This window comes from Centroberyx gerrardi, chromosome 1 (genome assembly GCF_048128805.1).
Source record: "Centroberyx gerrardi isolate f3 chromosome 1, fCenGer3.hap1.cur.20231027, whole genome shotgun sequence".
NCBI lineage: Eukaryota > Metazoa > Chordata > Actinopteri > Beryciformes > Berycidae > Centroberyx > Centroberyx gerrardi.
This window is the reverse complement of record NC_135997.1, coordinates 33,735,355-33,752,414: the sequence shown is the minus strand read 5'-3', so window position 1 is coordinate 33,752,414 and position 17,060 is coordinate 33,735,355. Positions and strand designations below refer to the sequence as shown.

Here is a 17,060-nt window from a genome sequence, read left to right as displayed (position 1 = left end):
GACACAAGACACAAGACAAGACAAGTCTCACTGACGCACATTTCACTTACTGTATAGCCGCTCCACTCGCAGATGCAGCGTTGGCGAGTGTTATGCTTTAAATTGCAATACAGCTGAAAGGTCTTGTGATGAAATGTCTGGGATGAGCATGCAACTTTAGTAGGAATTGAAAATGAATAACCCCAAAAAAACCTGTGGTATTAATGTGAATGTGCGTGTCTGTGTTGCTGTGGCCAATTGACAGTCACAGTCATACAGTAGCAGTCACAGGACTTGAAATGAAGTGTTATTCAAAAAAAATTTCTTCTGGAAATTACACACATTACTGTAAACAGCCTGTCAACAGACTAATGTTGACACTCTATTCAATAATGTTGTTACTGCATTGAATTAATATTGTAACAGTCAATATCAGCTATGTTACTTTTTCCTTGGGACTAGAAAAATCCACTTGCTATAGGAAGACGGAAAGAGTGAAGTGTGTGTGCGCGCGTGTGTGTGCTTGTATGTCAGTTAAAGAGGAAGACTGTTTCCATTGATAACAACACAGAAAGGCCACTGTGTATTTTGAGCTTGAGCTCATTTGTATTCATTGATAAGAGAGTATAGATAGCGATGCAGGCGTCTGGATAAGAATAGTATCTTTAAGAGGAAGGTGTTTTTTTTTTTAAGTAAATGTCAAACCTGTGCTGCTTCTAGATAGGGGCTTTTGTTTTACATAGGATGTGTGCGTGCACTTGGAAAGAATGTAACGGATATGCTTGTGTTTCATTAAAAATTAGCCTTTTATGGTTTTAAAATGTGCACATGTACACAGGCACCGCACCCACACACCATGCTTTTCATTTAATCTTCAGCTTTCTCTCCAGCCAGTGTCATTAGTGGGGATTATTCTTCTATTGGCCGTTCTTCCCTAGCAACGCAGAGATAAACTACAGATTTTTTCCTGTTTTGCAACTTAATTTCCCTCCCTGTGTTTTTCCCAGGCTGGACAGTTCGCACCAGACGAGACCAATGGAGCTGCGATTGACAGATGCACTGAAGACTGTGTTTGTCTTCATCATCATCTTCGCCTCTGGTAAGACAACCAAACTGGAAAAAATGTCCATCTTCACTTTAGGTTCTTTAGGCCTTATATTCAGTCTCAAAATGTTATTTTTCTGTCCCGCCACCATAGTACATGGTATGCGGGACATTATGTCATCATGGTGGCATCTGTCTATCTATCTGCATGTCTGTGTGTAAACGCATTCTTGTGAACATAATACATGAAGCACCTTGCTGCATAAATTTGCATATTAATAATGAGGTAAAAGTGATTACTGTAACCCCTTAATGATTTAAGATAAAGAGTTCAAATTAATACCACCCGTGTGTTATGTGAAGACAAGTATATTTGCTAATTAATGCATTAATTACCTTAATTAGTGACCTCATTAGCATAACTGTTTATGTTTAATATATCATGGTGATTATGGCAGGACATTAGGCAGCTCAAGTGCCTCTAGTGGCCTCAGTGGGGTTAGACAATTCAGCTTGTTTCCAATGTAGTTTCACTTTTTTCAGGAATTTTCTAGAAACAAGTATCAATATCTTGAAACAAGGCGGAATAAGGCAGATCACTCCACTAGTGTCAAGAAAGAAAATGAAGCTTGATTCCAAATAATTCCAAACAATTTGATTTGCAGAGATGCAAGACTCAATGCTAGATTCAATGACTGGTTAAAATGAATATCTTTGCAGTGTGTCTCTGTGTGTGCACGAGTTTGTGTGGTAGACTGCAGAAAAACCACTGTTTGTATCAGTAAAACTAAACTTCATTCAACCTTTCATCATTGTAAATCTCCGCTTGTCTCCCCTCTACCAGGTTCAAGCGAAAATGACCGGGACTTCATGTTTTGTGGCATCTGGCACCATGGCAACGACTCCCTGAAGCTGAACTACAACCTTTCCAGAGGCTGTGAAGGGATCTCGATCTCGGCCAATGAGAGCTCTCTCTCTGTGGAGGGGCGCATCACGGCCCGGTGTGCCCGGTCCAACGTGATTCAACTGAACCATGTTTCAGGGGGACAGAGTCACTTCTGTCTGTACTGGGAACCATTGCTGGACCAGTTGTGGGTGACGGTAAATCAGCATCGGATATGGCACCAGTACCAGATAAAGTCTTGATATTTGATTATTATTTAGTCCTTTTATCTCAATGAATGTGTTTACATGCACAGTGTTCTGAAGACTAGCTCATATATCAGCTAAAGTCCTACTCTGGTTAAGGTGTTTATGTGCATCTTCATATTTCAGTATCCCTGTATACATGAACAGTGTTGGCTGATGTCCATTCATGAAAATAACGGGGAAAAAAGTCTTTTTTTTCCTGCCATTTCTAAGCTAGCTCAATATGAGAGGATGACTATGATATCTATGAAAGTGAAAGTGAAATACTAATTTGTTACGCTACATGAATACACATAATATTCATAATGTTACCATGGAATAGAAACTTGCATGTACCGTGAGAACGAACAGTGAACACGATAAGGTATCTTATTTGCATTCCTCATGGAAGGGATAAGAGTTTTATCTGTTTTATTGTTTTCATGATGCTGTGGTGTAGGTTGGAGGACAGGACCACACACTATGCAAGCCTGCAGGCCTGCAGGACTCCTGCTGTACCGATCTGTCCAGTGGAGCCAACGCACCCGAAGGAGCCTACGGCATCGGCAACGGAGCTGTCAGGAGCGATATAGTCTACTCCAAAACACGGACGGCCTACACGTTTTTTGGAGAAAAAATCAACTGCAGTAAGGAAGGATGGATGGGTGGATGGATGGATAAATAGATAAATGAAAGCATGCGTTGCAGAATTGTTCTTTTTTTGTCAGGTTTTACGTCTTAAGATATCTGCAAATTCACATGAGCCACATTTCCTCTTATCTAGAAGTGAAGGGTGGAGGTGTTTAATATCAAACCTTTGCTCTTGCATCTTGTAGAAAAGGAGTTCTGCGATGAAGCCGGCCAGGGATCCACCCAAGTCAACATGTAATTTCCTCTCCCTTCTTACGTTTGTCGTCACAAGGAGCTTAAAAGCAGCGTGACTGGATGTTTTTGTGTCAACATCCTGTTGCTGTTGAGTCAATTACTCTGTAGTCTATAGTATCTACTGCTGTGAATCTTTGTATAATGTGTCACGAGTGAAAAACAGAGCTTTGACTGCAAACAGGAAGCTGAACTTTGCAGTATGACTGGGTGGGGACTGCAACAATAATCATGCTTGCTTTATAGTGACCGCCTTGCTTGCACTGCAGTTTTTAACTTGATGCTGGTGTGTGTGTGTGTGTGTGTGTGTGTGTGTGTGTGTGCGTGCAGGATCGAGGAGGCAGTGATGAGGTCCCAGGCTGTAGGGAGCGTGGAGCTGCCCTGCGCTCTCAGCTCCGTGGTGGAGATGAAGGAGGATTTCCGAGGCTATAACGTCATTTTGCCTGTAAGACACACACACAGAAGAATGACATAAAGCACATAGCCTCTAAATACACAAGCAGAAATTGAAATACATTATTGGTATGGGTAAGTATGCCTATTGTTTGTATTTTTCCTACTGGCACCGTGGAACGAGACAAAGTTGCTCCAGCATGCAACAAAACACCAGCTGATTATTTCTTTTACTCAGGGAATCACTATTTCAGTAATTCTTTTACAGTTAGGACAGGAATATGATTTAAAATTAAAATAGATATGAAACTATGAATACGAATGTTCACTCATTGGTGCATGATGAACATGTATAATTGATACCAAAAGGAATATGGAAGTGAAACCATTTTTCAGAAGGTGACCACGTAGAGATAGGATCATTCTCAGGTACTGCCTGGTTATTAGAGAAAATACACCAAAATACTGGTATTTAAATGGTTTAAAAGCCTATGCAATGGGTCTTGAATGGTGTGTTAACGCACATAGGCAGAAAAATAATAGATTTGTCTCTTCTGGTGTAGACTGGGCGTTTTCCTTCATTTTTTAATCAGGGGCTTACTTTATATACAGTGAGCAATGAGCAGTCTTGTCATTTTCATTTAAGTCTAGGGTAGTGGTGATTTAGATGGGAAAATAGGTGCTATGCTCACCACATGAGACTGAATGAGAGCAGCATTTTACTGGCAAATACTAGAGGATGGAGGTTGACAGTTGATGTGTTTCCTCTAGCAGGCTACCTTAAAATGTTGCCACCTTTGTAAATAACCCAGACATAAATAGCACTCTACTAGCATATGCACTGATTACAACTGTGTACAGAAGCTTTAAACAGCATCGGTCTCTATTGCACATTCACAAGCACATACACCACACCCTCACATAGGATGTATCATTTTTAACACATCTGTGTGTCTTCTTTGGGGCAATTCACACCTGTGTTACTTGTCAACATAACATATGTTGATGACAATACATTTTAACACCGCATGTGTTGTTATTGACATATCTTGTGATGAAAAGTAACACCAGTAACACAGATGTGTTAAAAGTGACACATCCTTCTTAAGAATGTCGTGTTGCAGCTGCCACTTTCAATTCATTGTCCCCCACCAAAGGGGGGACTATGGATGGGTCTCCGTCCGTTAGTGCGTTCGTTCGTTCGTTAGTTAGTTAGTTAGTCACACTGTAACGTTGACTTTCTGCCACTAGGGGCCGGCTGGATGCAATACACACACATTGAAAAGACATGAGAACCTGAGAACCATGTGGACTCAATCACAGCATCACAGAGCCAGAAATTTAAGTTTCGTTTCTCCGCCATCTTGTTTCTCTGCTGAGATCGGGAGGTAGCTCGTTTCTCCCACACAGTAAGCAGGCTGACCAATATCATGCATGTGATAAACTGAAGCTTGTAAAGTAAAAGTAAAATCTATACAATTATATCATATCGCAGTTTATTTCCATGCATATGCGCGAGCTCTGTCCACCTGACAGCCCTCTGTTCTGTTGGCGGAGAGAGAGACACGGACAAGCATGGCCGACGCTTCCCGGGAGCACGGTGGCGGCCAGGGCTGATGGCAGGGCGCCGATTTGTTCCCAGTGATCCGTCCGAGATTTCCCGACGAGGGGTCCCGACGCCGATGTGTCACCGGGTGCCCGGCGAACGGCGTTTTCGGCACCGATGGGTACCAAGGATAGTTATCAAAGTTATCATAGGTAACATAACAGTCTACACACGCTACACGCTTGGAGACATCAGACTGGGTTGATGTGTTGAAGTGAGAGTCAATGGAGAATTTTTGGGCAAACTTCTAACCACAAGACACTGTAGTTATTGTACAGTTGTTGGACTGTTGTACTGTTATTGCACTCATCACTGCACTACCACTGTGCCGTCAGTGTATATTGTATATTGTATTATAAATTGTATTGTAGTGTACATTGTGTAATGTACGGATTGTATTTATTGCGTATTGTAGTTCTTATATTTTGTACTGTATTGAGTAAAAACAGGACAATTACAGTTACTACATTTCAAGATATAATTGTAAGCCTAATTCTGAGGAGAGTAGGCAACAGAAATATATGGTCAATCTGTCCTTTCATTGTCCCATACCAAAATGCTTATACAATTTCACTCATATTTCAAGTACACTCAGCAATCACTGACTGACCCAAGGGTGGAACTACATCACTGGTGGGAGACAACATGTTTACTATTTGCTTGTTTAATTCAAGAAGCGGATTCTATTCGAAATCCAAAATTGAAAAGGTTTTATTTTTCTTGAAGAGGTTTATACATCCCATCTAAACTCGACATTGACACCTTACATTTTACATTGATTGACTTGAAAGTGAATTGATTTCCTGGTTGCTTCTTCTTTATCTTTCCCATCCTTCTGTCCACATTTGAAGCTCTGTTTGTCTGTATGTATTGTGTTGTCCAGGCCCCTGGAGGAGTCCCTCCAGAGTCCATCCCCTCTGTGCACCTCCCCCCCGCTCTGGGGCTCGCTGCTGGGAAGCCTGCCAAAGTGGTGTGCACTTTCTTCACAAACGCCTCCCTGTTCCAGGTGAGACTCTGTTTACCCTCGGTCAACACGGGCTGCCTAGAAGAGATGCGTCAATACGTCAATATGACTGTCTGAGCTCAGGCGCTGTCAGACAATCCTGATACAAGCTTAGACTTTCAATTGATGCAATGTTTCTATTGACAGGAATGGTAAAATCCTTAAAATAGCTTTATTTCTATATGGAATGTGAATAAGCCATCTGTATGCTATGGAGGACAGGTGAAGATGATGTTTATATGGTGTGTGTGTGTGTGTGTGTGTCCCAGGAGAGTCGTGATGACTTCAGGATTGTGGACAATGTGGTGGGAATCACCGTGGAGAACGAGATCATCACCGATCTGTCTGAACCAATCAAGATAGGCTTCCATCACGATGTCATACCTGTAAGTTTGTGTGTGTTTGCGTCCTATTTTGTCTATATCTATATGGTCTGCTTTATGTCATCACTATCTGTGTTGGCTATATCTTTGTCTATGTCTGACATTTATGTTTTCTATGCACTAGTCATTAAACATTAACCAGTAGTACTTATTTTTTAGTCACTGTTCTGCCAATTACTAGTCGCTATTATTTACTAGTTGCTATACTAGTTCTAATTTAAAGTGATGTTGAACTCTGGTAGTATCTTGGGTTGTGTCTCATCCTCCATGATAAAACCCCAAAATCAGTGATTCTGTGATCTGTTGCTCTGGTAGAGGAGACTGGAGAATTGTGTTTTTTTTCTCTCCATTCACTGCCATTGTATGGAGGAACAGACTGAAAATCACACCTCTAGCACATAATAATAATAATAATAATAATAATAATAATGATAATAATAATAATCATAATAATAAACTTTATTTATACAGCACCTTTTGAAAACACGGTTACAAAGTGCTTTAGAATAAAAACAGAACACATTAGAAGCACAGAGAGATTAGAATGAACTAAAAGCCATAAAAATAGACACATTATAAACACAAAATAAAAAAATTAAAATAATAGACATGAAATTAAAAACAAATAAAAATCAAGTAAAATAAGGAGGCAGCTCAGGTTCATAAAGGAATGAGAAAAAAGCAGATTCTGACAATATACAGTATATATATATAAAAAACCTATTCTGCTGATTTCTTTCTAAATGAATGACTTTTTTATGTTATTAGTTATATTATCATTTTTTGTGTAAATTAAGTATTCACGTAAAGGCCAAATGTATCCTTGAGTTTCCCTACCATTGAATAGATGTGGTGTGTCACTCTGCCTTAAATAACTGCTAACACTGAAAGAATTTCATTAGTCTGGGTTTCAGTGGAGAGTTTTAGTGTCCCATTATTGGTCTAAATGCTGCTTCAGAGGCTTTTCCACTCTGACAAGAAAAAAAATCTGGGGGAAACACTCAATTCTGTATGGAAATTGCCAAATTTAAGCATATTGAATATCAGCACAAAATCAGTGACTTGAGTCTAAAAATATCTGTATTGCTATCTGCCTTCAAAAACCCATATAAGTCGAGCCCTAATTGTTACTCATGCTACTCTGCATGCTAGAACAGTCATCCAAAAACATCAGTTATGAGTAATTCAGAATTGAGCATGCAGGCCTGCGGTGTGAATGTCGTCTGTATCTGATGTTGGCGTGGCCTACGTTCATTGTTGTCACATGCGTATGCTGTCTGTGTTTATGTCGTCTGTGTCATCTGTGTACATTGTGGTGATTGCAAGCCTGCCAGACGCAGTGGAAAAAGATCTCACACACATTTCATTATTAAGTAAATTATAAAAGATACAGTGGTGGAAAAAGTCGTTTTCCATTCAAGTCCATTCAAAACACATCTCAAGTAAAAGTAGTGAAGTATTTTATATCATATATAGTGTATACCTAAGTATCAAAAGCAGCATACATGTTCAATATGGTGTCCTCAAATGTCAGTGCCATTAAGCGATCTATCAATTAATTAAACTGTATTTCAATAAATGTAATTAATTTAATTCAGGATCAAGGAAAAATAGCTGCCGCTCCAGTTATTGCCTACTGTGTTTGCTGAAGGCCGCACAAAGTCAGAAATATATAATTTTTATGAACTGATCACATTCTGCAGGTAAAATCTTTTTCTTCAAGGTAACCAGTAACTAAAATGAAAATATTTAAGCCTCGTTACTGTACTAACCGCAACTCAAGGTTTCTTTTTACGTGTGTACGTGTCAATAAGCAGCTCATAAGTGTATATGTTGCGGATGTTGTTGAGAAAAAAAAATGCTCCTTTTCAGCCCTTTACTGTCTGCGTCAAGCTATCTGTCTCAACGTCGCAGAGAACACACAGAAACCACTTAAAGGTTTCTCTTCTTACCTCACATCTCGACAAAACAGACACTACCAGATCTGTTGATGCACCTAGGACAGTCTGACGCCTTCTCGCTGCATTGCACACCCACCTGACTTGTATTTATGGTTGTACCTCTTTTAACCACTGCTGAATAAAAGGAAGCAGTGAATGCTCTATAATAAGTAAAGCTGTGTTACTGTGTGGCTTAATGGCAAATGATCACTAATGTCTCACTCTCCTCATTTCAGAAAACCCATTCCAGGAAATGTGTTTCATGGGACACCAGGAAAGGTTAGAACCCTGTAAAACCAAGCTTATTAACATATTCTTTAGAAAAATAAAATTTCTTATCAAACTTATAACTTAGGCCTATGTATTTTCCTTATGGATGATATACCTTACCTTATACTTTATATCCAAACCTGGCATTTGTCTCTGTGCAGATCCATTGAAGGTGAACTGGTTGGAGCAGGGATGTTTGACCAATCAGAAAGGAGCACAAGAGACAGAGTGCCTTTGCAACCATCTGACTTACTTCACTATACTGGTGGTGAGACTTGCAGCCTCTGTATTGCTCTGTGGAATTTAGAAAAGTTATAGAATTAGATAGAAAAGAATAGAGAGAAAGTAATAGGAGAACTCATTATTTTGATTCACATTAAGGACATGCAAATGAAAGTCGATATGTTGCTACAAGATGCTACACACATACACACACACATGCTGAGTGAAGCGGTGGTGACATGTAAAGTGATTCATAGTGGGAGTGAGGAAGCATGCATGCTTAGACACACACACACACACACACACACACACACACACACACACTTAAAGTTTCAAATAATACTATTCAACTTGTAATTTTTTGAAGGTGCTTCTTTGTTTTCTTGGATAAAAATACATGTAAAGCACACACACACACGCACACACAGGTTTTGGTGCAGGTGTGAAGGTCCCGGCACTCTGCCCATTGTTCTGTGTCCCATGACAGCAACTGGAGCCTCGACCAGTGCGCCACCTGCTGGCGTTAACCGTCATCACCTCTGTAGGCTGCCTCATCTCTGTGATCAGCTGCATCGCCCTCATCATCTTCCTCTACAGAAAGAAGAGGTAGAAATCATTTTCATTTTTTTTTTTTTTCAGTTGAGTTTATTAGAAAATAATTGTTAAGACGTATCTTGTATCAAAAGCACATCTCTACAATCATAACCATAATTCAAGTGACAAAATATTAATTTAAATTGGGCTTCATGCTGTAAGAAGTTTGGATATCTTGTTAAGTAAAAGAAAATGCTCACAGCCTCTGGTTCCAAACATTACCTAATATTCTTCTTCTTCTTCTTCTTCTTATTATTATTATTATTATTATTATTGTTAGCATTGTTTATTTTTATTTTATTATCTAGAAGCTGAGTTAATGTTTGCAAAGTGCTCTACAGGAAGACATAAAAATAGTAATATATATAGTAGAGATAGTAAAATATATAAAGAGGAGATAAACATAGGATGAGATAAAAACACATTCAACCAAAAATTGGTTAGAATTGAAATAAAAACATAAGATAAAAGATAAGATTTAACAAACATAAGACACAACACAAGATTAAGATTAAAGAGTGGGCAAAATCAGAAACAATTTCATGAAAGCACATCGATAAAAACACAAATTTTAAGAAGCGATTTAAAAGATGATACTGAACTTGCTATCCTGAAGTTCCTCAGGCGGGACGTCCCACAGTCTAGAGGCAACAAAAGCACTATCACCTTTTAATCTTGAGTCTAGGTAAATGATCTCCATTTCCATGTCTCTCCGTCTCTTCCAGGCAAGCTAAGGAGAAGTCTATACCCATCCACCTGGGCTTAGCCGTGTCCCTCCTCCTCCTCAACGCATTCTTCTTCTTCACTGGGACCGTGGCCAACACGGTAGGGGAGAGAATGTGTGTCTGGGTGGGGCTGAGCCTCCACTACGCCCTGCTCAGTTCCTTCACCTGGATGGCCATGGAGGTTTTCCACACCTTCTGGCTGGTCTACATGGTTTTCAGCCCCTCCCCGGAGCCCTACGTCTGGCCCCTGATTGGCTTCGGTGAGTATTTTGAGTCATTTTGTGCCGTTAAATCTTGACACGTGAAGGTATGCAAATATCTGATGAATATGTATTAACTTTAAAACCCCTCATTAGGTCTCCCAGCGGTTCCTGTTACCATCCTGGCAGCGGTAGGCGACATTTACGGTGTGAGGGAGGTGGCGCAAAGCGATGACATCAACAACCCTTACCTGATGTAAGTAGGATTTCTATGGACAATAAAACAGCGTTCTGCATCACACCCCGACCATGTGTACAACTTTGGCAGAACAACAAATAACATAAGTGAACATGTGTGTTTCCAGGTGTTGGATGAAAGACACCTACAAGGCCTCACTGGCTCACTACTGCACCACCATCCCGCTGCTGGCCATCGTGGTGTCGGCGGGCCTGGTGATGCTCTTCCTGGTCCGCAAGCAGATCCAGACCCGGGAGGAGTGGAGGCAGAACTGGGTGGCTTTTGCCAGCATCTGGGGCCTCAGCTGCCTCTTCGGGACGACCTGGGGCCTCGCCTTCCTGGACTTCGGGCCGCTCTCCGACTTTGTCCTCTTCCTCTCCTGCATCCTCAACTCTTTCCAAGGTCTGTGCTCTTAGTCGGCGATTTCAAAACAAATCAGATTCAATTCGGTCCCTGTAACTAAAATACAGTTAAGAACACATGAGGAGATGGCTGGAATATGAGCATCAGTCCAGACTGCAGTTTGCCCTTGCTTCATTTTGTTATTGTTACAACTGGAACCTTATAGCAAAGCTAATATTTAAACTTCTTGAGTTTGAGAAAGGCTGCGTTAAAGCTCATTTGTTCATCCTACCTGGGGCCAGATGTAGAAATGATGCATGTAATGAATACAGATATACAGTATGTCCAGTCTTTGGACAGGGGGGGGTGGTACATTGTCGGTTCAGGGACTGGCGGCTCATGTCTATGCAGTGGGAGCCAGCGGTCCATTGTGTCTGCATGAGACAATGGCCTCCTAATCAAGGCCTTCTGCTGCTGCTGCCTATCGGAAGAAAACCTGTTTCCTTTCACATGCACTACGCTGGTTTTTGATGCAGGTCCAAACGTAGCTCTGAATTCAAGTGGTTAACCCCATTAACCCCATCTACCCAAGTCACATCTAAGTGTAATATTCCTACTGTACATTCTGATTCATATGGTTAGACCTGCATATGCAGTAAGCATGGTCCTACATTCAGAGTTTTGCTAGAATTGCGGACATTGTGGTATAAGCTGAACTTATGTACACGTGTATGCTAAACTTTTAAACTAGACAAAGATTAAACAGTACATCCTCACTTCTATGGAAAGGACATAATGGACAGAATATAGAACATTACAAATGCCAATACTTGTTTCCAGTGCAGTTTCACTTGTTTCAAGACCACTAGTATCAAGATAATGATACTTGATCGAAGAAAATTCTTGTAACAAGTTGTTTTGGAAATTATCTCACCCCACTGGCAGAAAAAAGGGATTTTTAAAACTCAATACTGGATAAAAAATGTTTTGCAGTGCATTAATGTAGATCATTTTGAATGGACATCATATGGGCTCTGGGATCAGATAAATGGTTTCCCTGAGTATTAAACTGAGGTCCTTGGTTGTGCTGTGGTGGACTGGTGACCTCTGCAGGGTGTTTCCCTACCTTCCAACTCTGAAAAGATTAAGTGAATAGACAAAATGAATTCATCTCGGTTCTGGTCTGTTCCCCCAGGCTTCCTGCTGATGCTGCGCTTCTACATGCTGGGCTGGATGCGGCGGCAGGCCGGTGCCTCTACTCTAGGAACCAGCAGCACCGGATCTACCAAACACCACATGCTGCAGCCCCAGGAGGAGAAGAGCTAGACGAGGAGGGTTGGACTCAAAGACACATAGCACATAACACACGGGGGAACTTAAAGCTGCACTAGGCAAGATTTGTATGTAAAAATCCACCTGTCCTAGCAGCCTGAATCATAAAGTGGGGCTGCAACAGAGAAGAGCGTCCCATGAATAGCAACTTAACTCTTTCGTCCCTTTGGTTTCCTTTGCTATAAAGCCTCACAGACCGGCCGGTTGGTAAACAGGAGCGCGTTGTGTGCAGTTTACTGACGTCACCTTACAGGATTTCTGTATATTGAAGTTCAAACAGTTTTCAAACAGTTACCTCTCACTGCCATTAGGAGCCGCCAACATGAGAAGTTGCCTAGTGCAGCTTTAAGAAATAAATTATAGGAGTGCTAGTCCAGCAACAGTCGAGATCATCCATTTCATTATGATGAGACGCTGTTGTAGGTCAGGACTTCTACCTCGAGCTGGTCTGTTAGCACCAGCTGATCAGGTTGAATGGGCTGTTTGATGGCTAACTCAAGCTAGGTTTTTCAGCACCTTTCTAGTCCCTTTTTTGGTCTAAATCACCCAGTGTTAATCTTTCTTTGATGAACACCTGCCAAAGACTGAATGAGGGTCAAGCTAGTGTTCATCAGACAGCCCATGAGTTGAAAGACTAGGGATTTCTGTCTCTGCATACCAGAACTGGATCCTATAATATTTGCAAATCATTCTTACTGTTTATTGTGCTGGTACTCGCAGATGTTATATGGCACAAACAAAGAAAGTTTAGACAATCACAGTACATTTAGTGTATTTTGCTGTGATTGACATACTGGTAGCATTTTAATTGACCTGATGCAGTAACCCATGCATCTCACCCATCTGCTATTCAAAGCAGGTCAAAATAAACGCTGAGAATTTTTTTTTTTTTTTGCAAATAGTATATGACCCACGTCTGCTAGAGAAGAAATGACAGCCACCATCACTCAGGAACTTACAGTACAGGACTGGAGCCTGTATTTCGTATATCTTAAAATACCTAGACTGAGTCTAGTTGTAGAAGGGACAGCATTTTATATATGAGACATTGTAAATTAATGTAAAGTAAAGTTTAAGCTGTGTTCCAGAAGCGTCAAACTGAAATATTGATAAGCTTTTTTTGATAAGCTTTTTTTTTTTTTTTTACATTTTGTACTGTGTAAGCTTTCCTTTCATAGCTCATTTCAGCCCTTGGAAGTAGCACTTTAGATTAGTATTCTCCTCTGCAGTGGGGAAAAGGCATTATTGGCTTACTGTTTATACAAGCCTGTTTTTTTTTTGTAATATGCTTGATAGAAGACATTTCTATACAGTATATATCAAACATAAATCCATTTGATTTATCTGTCAAGTCATATCTGAATGTTTTGTTTTTCTCCATCTACTGACTCCATTTCAGTGTCACTTTCTATTCACATGATGCTCACATTACATTTAGGTCGAAATTACTATTCAGAAGGAGATTTATTCAGACATTTATTCAAAGAGATTCACATAAAATACAATGATGATTGGGTCTGCAGTGTTCAAAATGGAACAGAAATGCAATTTAAATGGAGCCTTAACCTAAAGTGCTTTGATTAAATTCATATTCCAGATTAGATCATTTTGTGAATATGACATTTTTATCTGAAATGTTTTCAGTATATGACCTTCAATAAGACCCAGATATGAAGTGAATCCAGCGATGTGCTGTACTTTGGAGCAGATACAAGAACAGGGCTTAGAGATACTGTGATGTTTGCACTTTTTTTGCGTTTTTCTTTTTTGTGTATAGAGAATTTATAGAAAATCTGTCACTGGAATTATGGTGTATATTTGTTGTCTCTGTGTGGATGTCTATGCTTTAATAAAATGTTTAAGATAAAACCGAATGAAAAGTGACGAATCGTGCTATTTGTGTGTGTGTGTGTGTGTGTGTGTGTGTGTGAGTGTGTGTGTGTGTCAGTGCACAGTAAGCACATTTGAGGCTTGCTGTTTTCCTGCTCAGCCATCCTCCCCTTCTTATCTGTGCCTGTGTGTTTCCTCCCTGGAGGTTCTCCATTTTAGATTTGTTGTTCTCTCCACAAACAGGCCGCTTGTTTGGGAGTTTGTGCCACAAAATGTGCCCCCCCCCCCCCCCCCCCCCGACATCAAATAAAATAAAATAAAACCTGTCAATTCTGTCTTTGAAGAAGCTCTCTTAACAATTAGCTGACCACACCCTATTTTTTTTACTCCCTCTCATGACTTTTTATCTCCAGTGTCAGTACAGACATGCCAGACCAGGAGTGATAATGACTGCTGTGAGTTCAGTTTTGTGACGGCCCCTTGACAGTGATCACCTCCACTGGGTGATCAGCACAAGGCATCGCAACCAGCAACATAACCAAAAATCATAAATGCAAAAAAAAAAAAATCCAGGCACAGTAAGTCCATAATGAGTTGGTGTCAATGGAGGGTTTGTGCAAAATCAGAAATGAAGTAATTTTGGCGGGGTCCTTTATTGACACCAAGTTTCATTACCATATGCATCTCAAATGTACTAGAGCTACTGAACAATGCCAATGAAACATGACGTTTGCTGTGAAAGGTCATTTTAATTTTTGTACCAGTGAGGAATAAAATTTCTATTTACACGCTGCTGACACTTGTGTTGATTTTCATATTTGAGACCACTTGACCAATCAGTGTTGGGTAAACTCTATTTTTGCAAACTAGGTATAGGTGGGTTAACCTTCCACTGCATCCCTGCCCCTCACTCATTACACAATATACTGTACTCCATGAGTGCTGTACAGTATGACCGCATGACAGCACACTGTTATGTGTGTGTGTGTGTGTGCGTTAAGTACCTGTGTTTTCCCCTTACAAAAGCCCAGTAGGTCTGCTTGTCCTCCGCATATAAAGTGTGTGTGTGTTTAAATCCGTTACATCCTCGCCACTTTAACTTACAGGTCAATGGCACAAACTCTTCAAGAGCCCTTATGACTCTATCGGCCTGTTTATTTTGACCCGTGCTCCCTAGCAGGCCAGCTCTAATTACATGTCTGTTCTTCACACACTAGCAGCGCTGGGCTTTTAGTTGCACCTGAATGGCAATCACATCTGAATGTTGACCGTTAGAGAGAGAGAGAGAGAGAGAGAGAGAGAGAGAGAGAGAGAGGGAGAAATGGACAAGGAAGTTGTTTTCTAGGCTGAGAATGATGCCCTAAAAAAATATATGTACATAAATATATATATATATATATATAATAGTGAGTTTATAACATTATCATATGTTCTGGTATTCTCCAATGGTAGCCCATCACATCACTAGAATATTCATAAAGTCCTATAGGGATTTATAGTGTGTCTGTGGCATACTCAATGTTGAGTTTATAGTGACTTTATCACACTTCACTTTTTTTTAAAAATATATATATATATATATATATATATATATATATATATATATATGTATATGTATATATATATATATATATATCCTATAGTATCACTAGAATATTCCCATAATATTCCTATAGTGACTTGGTATTTGTACAGTATCCCTCTAAAATGTTTTACTGCAGTTCTTTTGTTTTGGGAAGGTGTATGACTATCTATTGATTTATTCAGTTGCTGATGAGAGCTTTTGGATAAACCTCACAAAAAATCACAACAAAATTTCTATCATATTCCTATGGGTCATAAAGTATGTCTGTTAATAATGACTGTATGCTTTTTTTTAATCTACTATGGCATATTCCTACAATATTCTGTAGAGACTTACAGGTTTGCTTTGGTATTTGTATAGCATCCTTCTTAAATCTATTACAGCTTCAAACTTCTATTAGGTATTATATTATCCCCAACCCCCCCTCCACCCCTCGCCCACCCTTATAATTCAATTTATGACCACTAGATTGCGCCAAATTAAATTTTGGATCATTTCTCGGATGGTAAACACAGTCCTACTAGTCTTTACGTGGCATGCAACTCCACCATTTTAGTGCTGGGAGGTATTCCAAAGAAACGGGTTTGAGGTCAATTGCTGTCATTTTTTTGTTTTTGTTTTGTTATACATGTGAACTTTGTTTTACAGTTAATAGGGGAATCAAAGGGAGAGTAATCCATTTGTTGGAACAAAAACCAACATTTTTTGTGTAGGCCTAATTAATGAAAATGTGAAAGTAGACCTTTTAAGAGAAGAGCCCACCCCCAAACACACACACACACACACACACACACACACACACACACACACATACAGTACATGTGGGGTGAAAAAGCCCCCTCTTGCCTCACAATGATATTCTGAGTAATTGTTGATAAAAGGGTACTTTATCTGTCAAAAAAGCCAACTATTCACGTTCAGAGGCTTTAGATTAATACTACTAACAATACCAACAATAGGCCTAATAATAAAGAAACATGACAGAAATTGAATAGAAATAGATTTTTTTTTTCTTTTAATTTTTAAATCCTCCAACTGTAGGCTAATTTGTGAATCCCCCAGTTGTTGTTGTAGACTGTTATGACTAAATGATCTTCTGTATGTGTTTACCTAAGCTTGCTTCTTGTGTAGGCTACATATGATATTCAAATTATAGTTATTTTAACAGAAAATGAACATTGTTCTTGAGGGGGGGTCTTGCAATATAGCAGGATTACAATCTGAGGCAGGCTACAGTAGGTACGCCTAGGCTATACACAGGCATAGGCTATTATAAAGGTAGCCTATATGGTATTCAATTTACAATTTAGGCATTTCAGGTATAGGCTATAGCCTACACCGATAAGATACTATCGTCAGATATC

General features: G+C 39.8%; 1 protein-coding gene across 1 annotated transcript; it reads left to right on the top strand.

Annotated features, from left to right (window-relative positions):
* Window positions 1-1,000: 1,000 nt before the first annotated feature.
* On the top strand, window positions 1,001-12,558 carry LOC139909227 (adhesion G-protein coupled receptor G1-like). Its single transcript, XM_071896225.2, has 14 exons — window positions 1,001-1,078; window positions 1,868-2,124; window positions 2,612-2,798; window positions 2,988-3,036; window positions 3,364-3,478; window positions 5,916-6,038; window positions 6,305-6,421; window positions 8,595-8,637; window positions 8,790-8,896; window positions 9,338-9,456; window positions 10,170-10,429; window positions 10,526-10,625; window positions 10,735-11,009; window positions 12,145-12,558. The coding sequence occupies exons 1-14, from the start codon at window positions 1,015-1,017 to the stop codon at window positions 12,273-12,275; spliced, it is 1,947 nt and encodes a 648-aa protein (XP_071752326.2). The 5' UTR covers window positions 1,001-1,014; the 3' UTR covers window positions 12,276-12,558.
* Window positions 12,559-17,060: the final 4,502 nt, after the last annotated feature.

Coding starts and splice junctions, on each gene's coding strand:
- LOC139909227 (XM_071896225.2), top strand. CDS start 1,015: ATGGAGCTGCGATTGACAGATGCACTGAAGACTGTGTTTGTCTTCATC. Junction 3,037..3,363: donor GGATCCACCCAAGTCAACAT/GTAATTTCCTCT, acceptor GTGTGCGTGCAG/GATCGAGGAGGCAGTGATGA. Junction 8,638..8,789: donor TTCATGGGACACCAGGAAAG/GTTAGAACCCTG, acceptor GTCTCTGTGCAG/ATCCATTGAAGGTGAACTGG.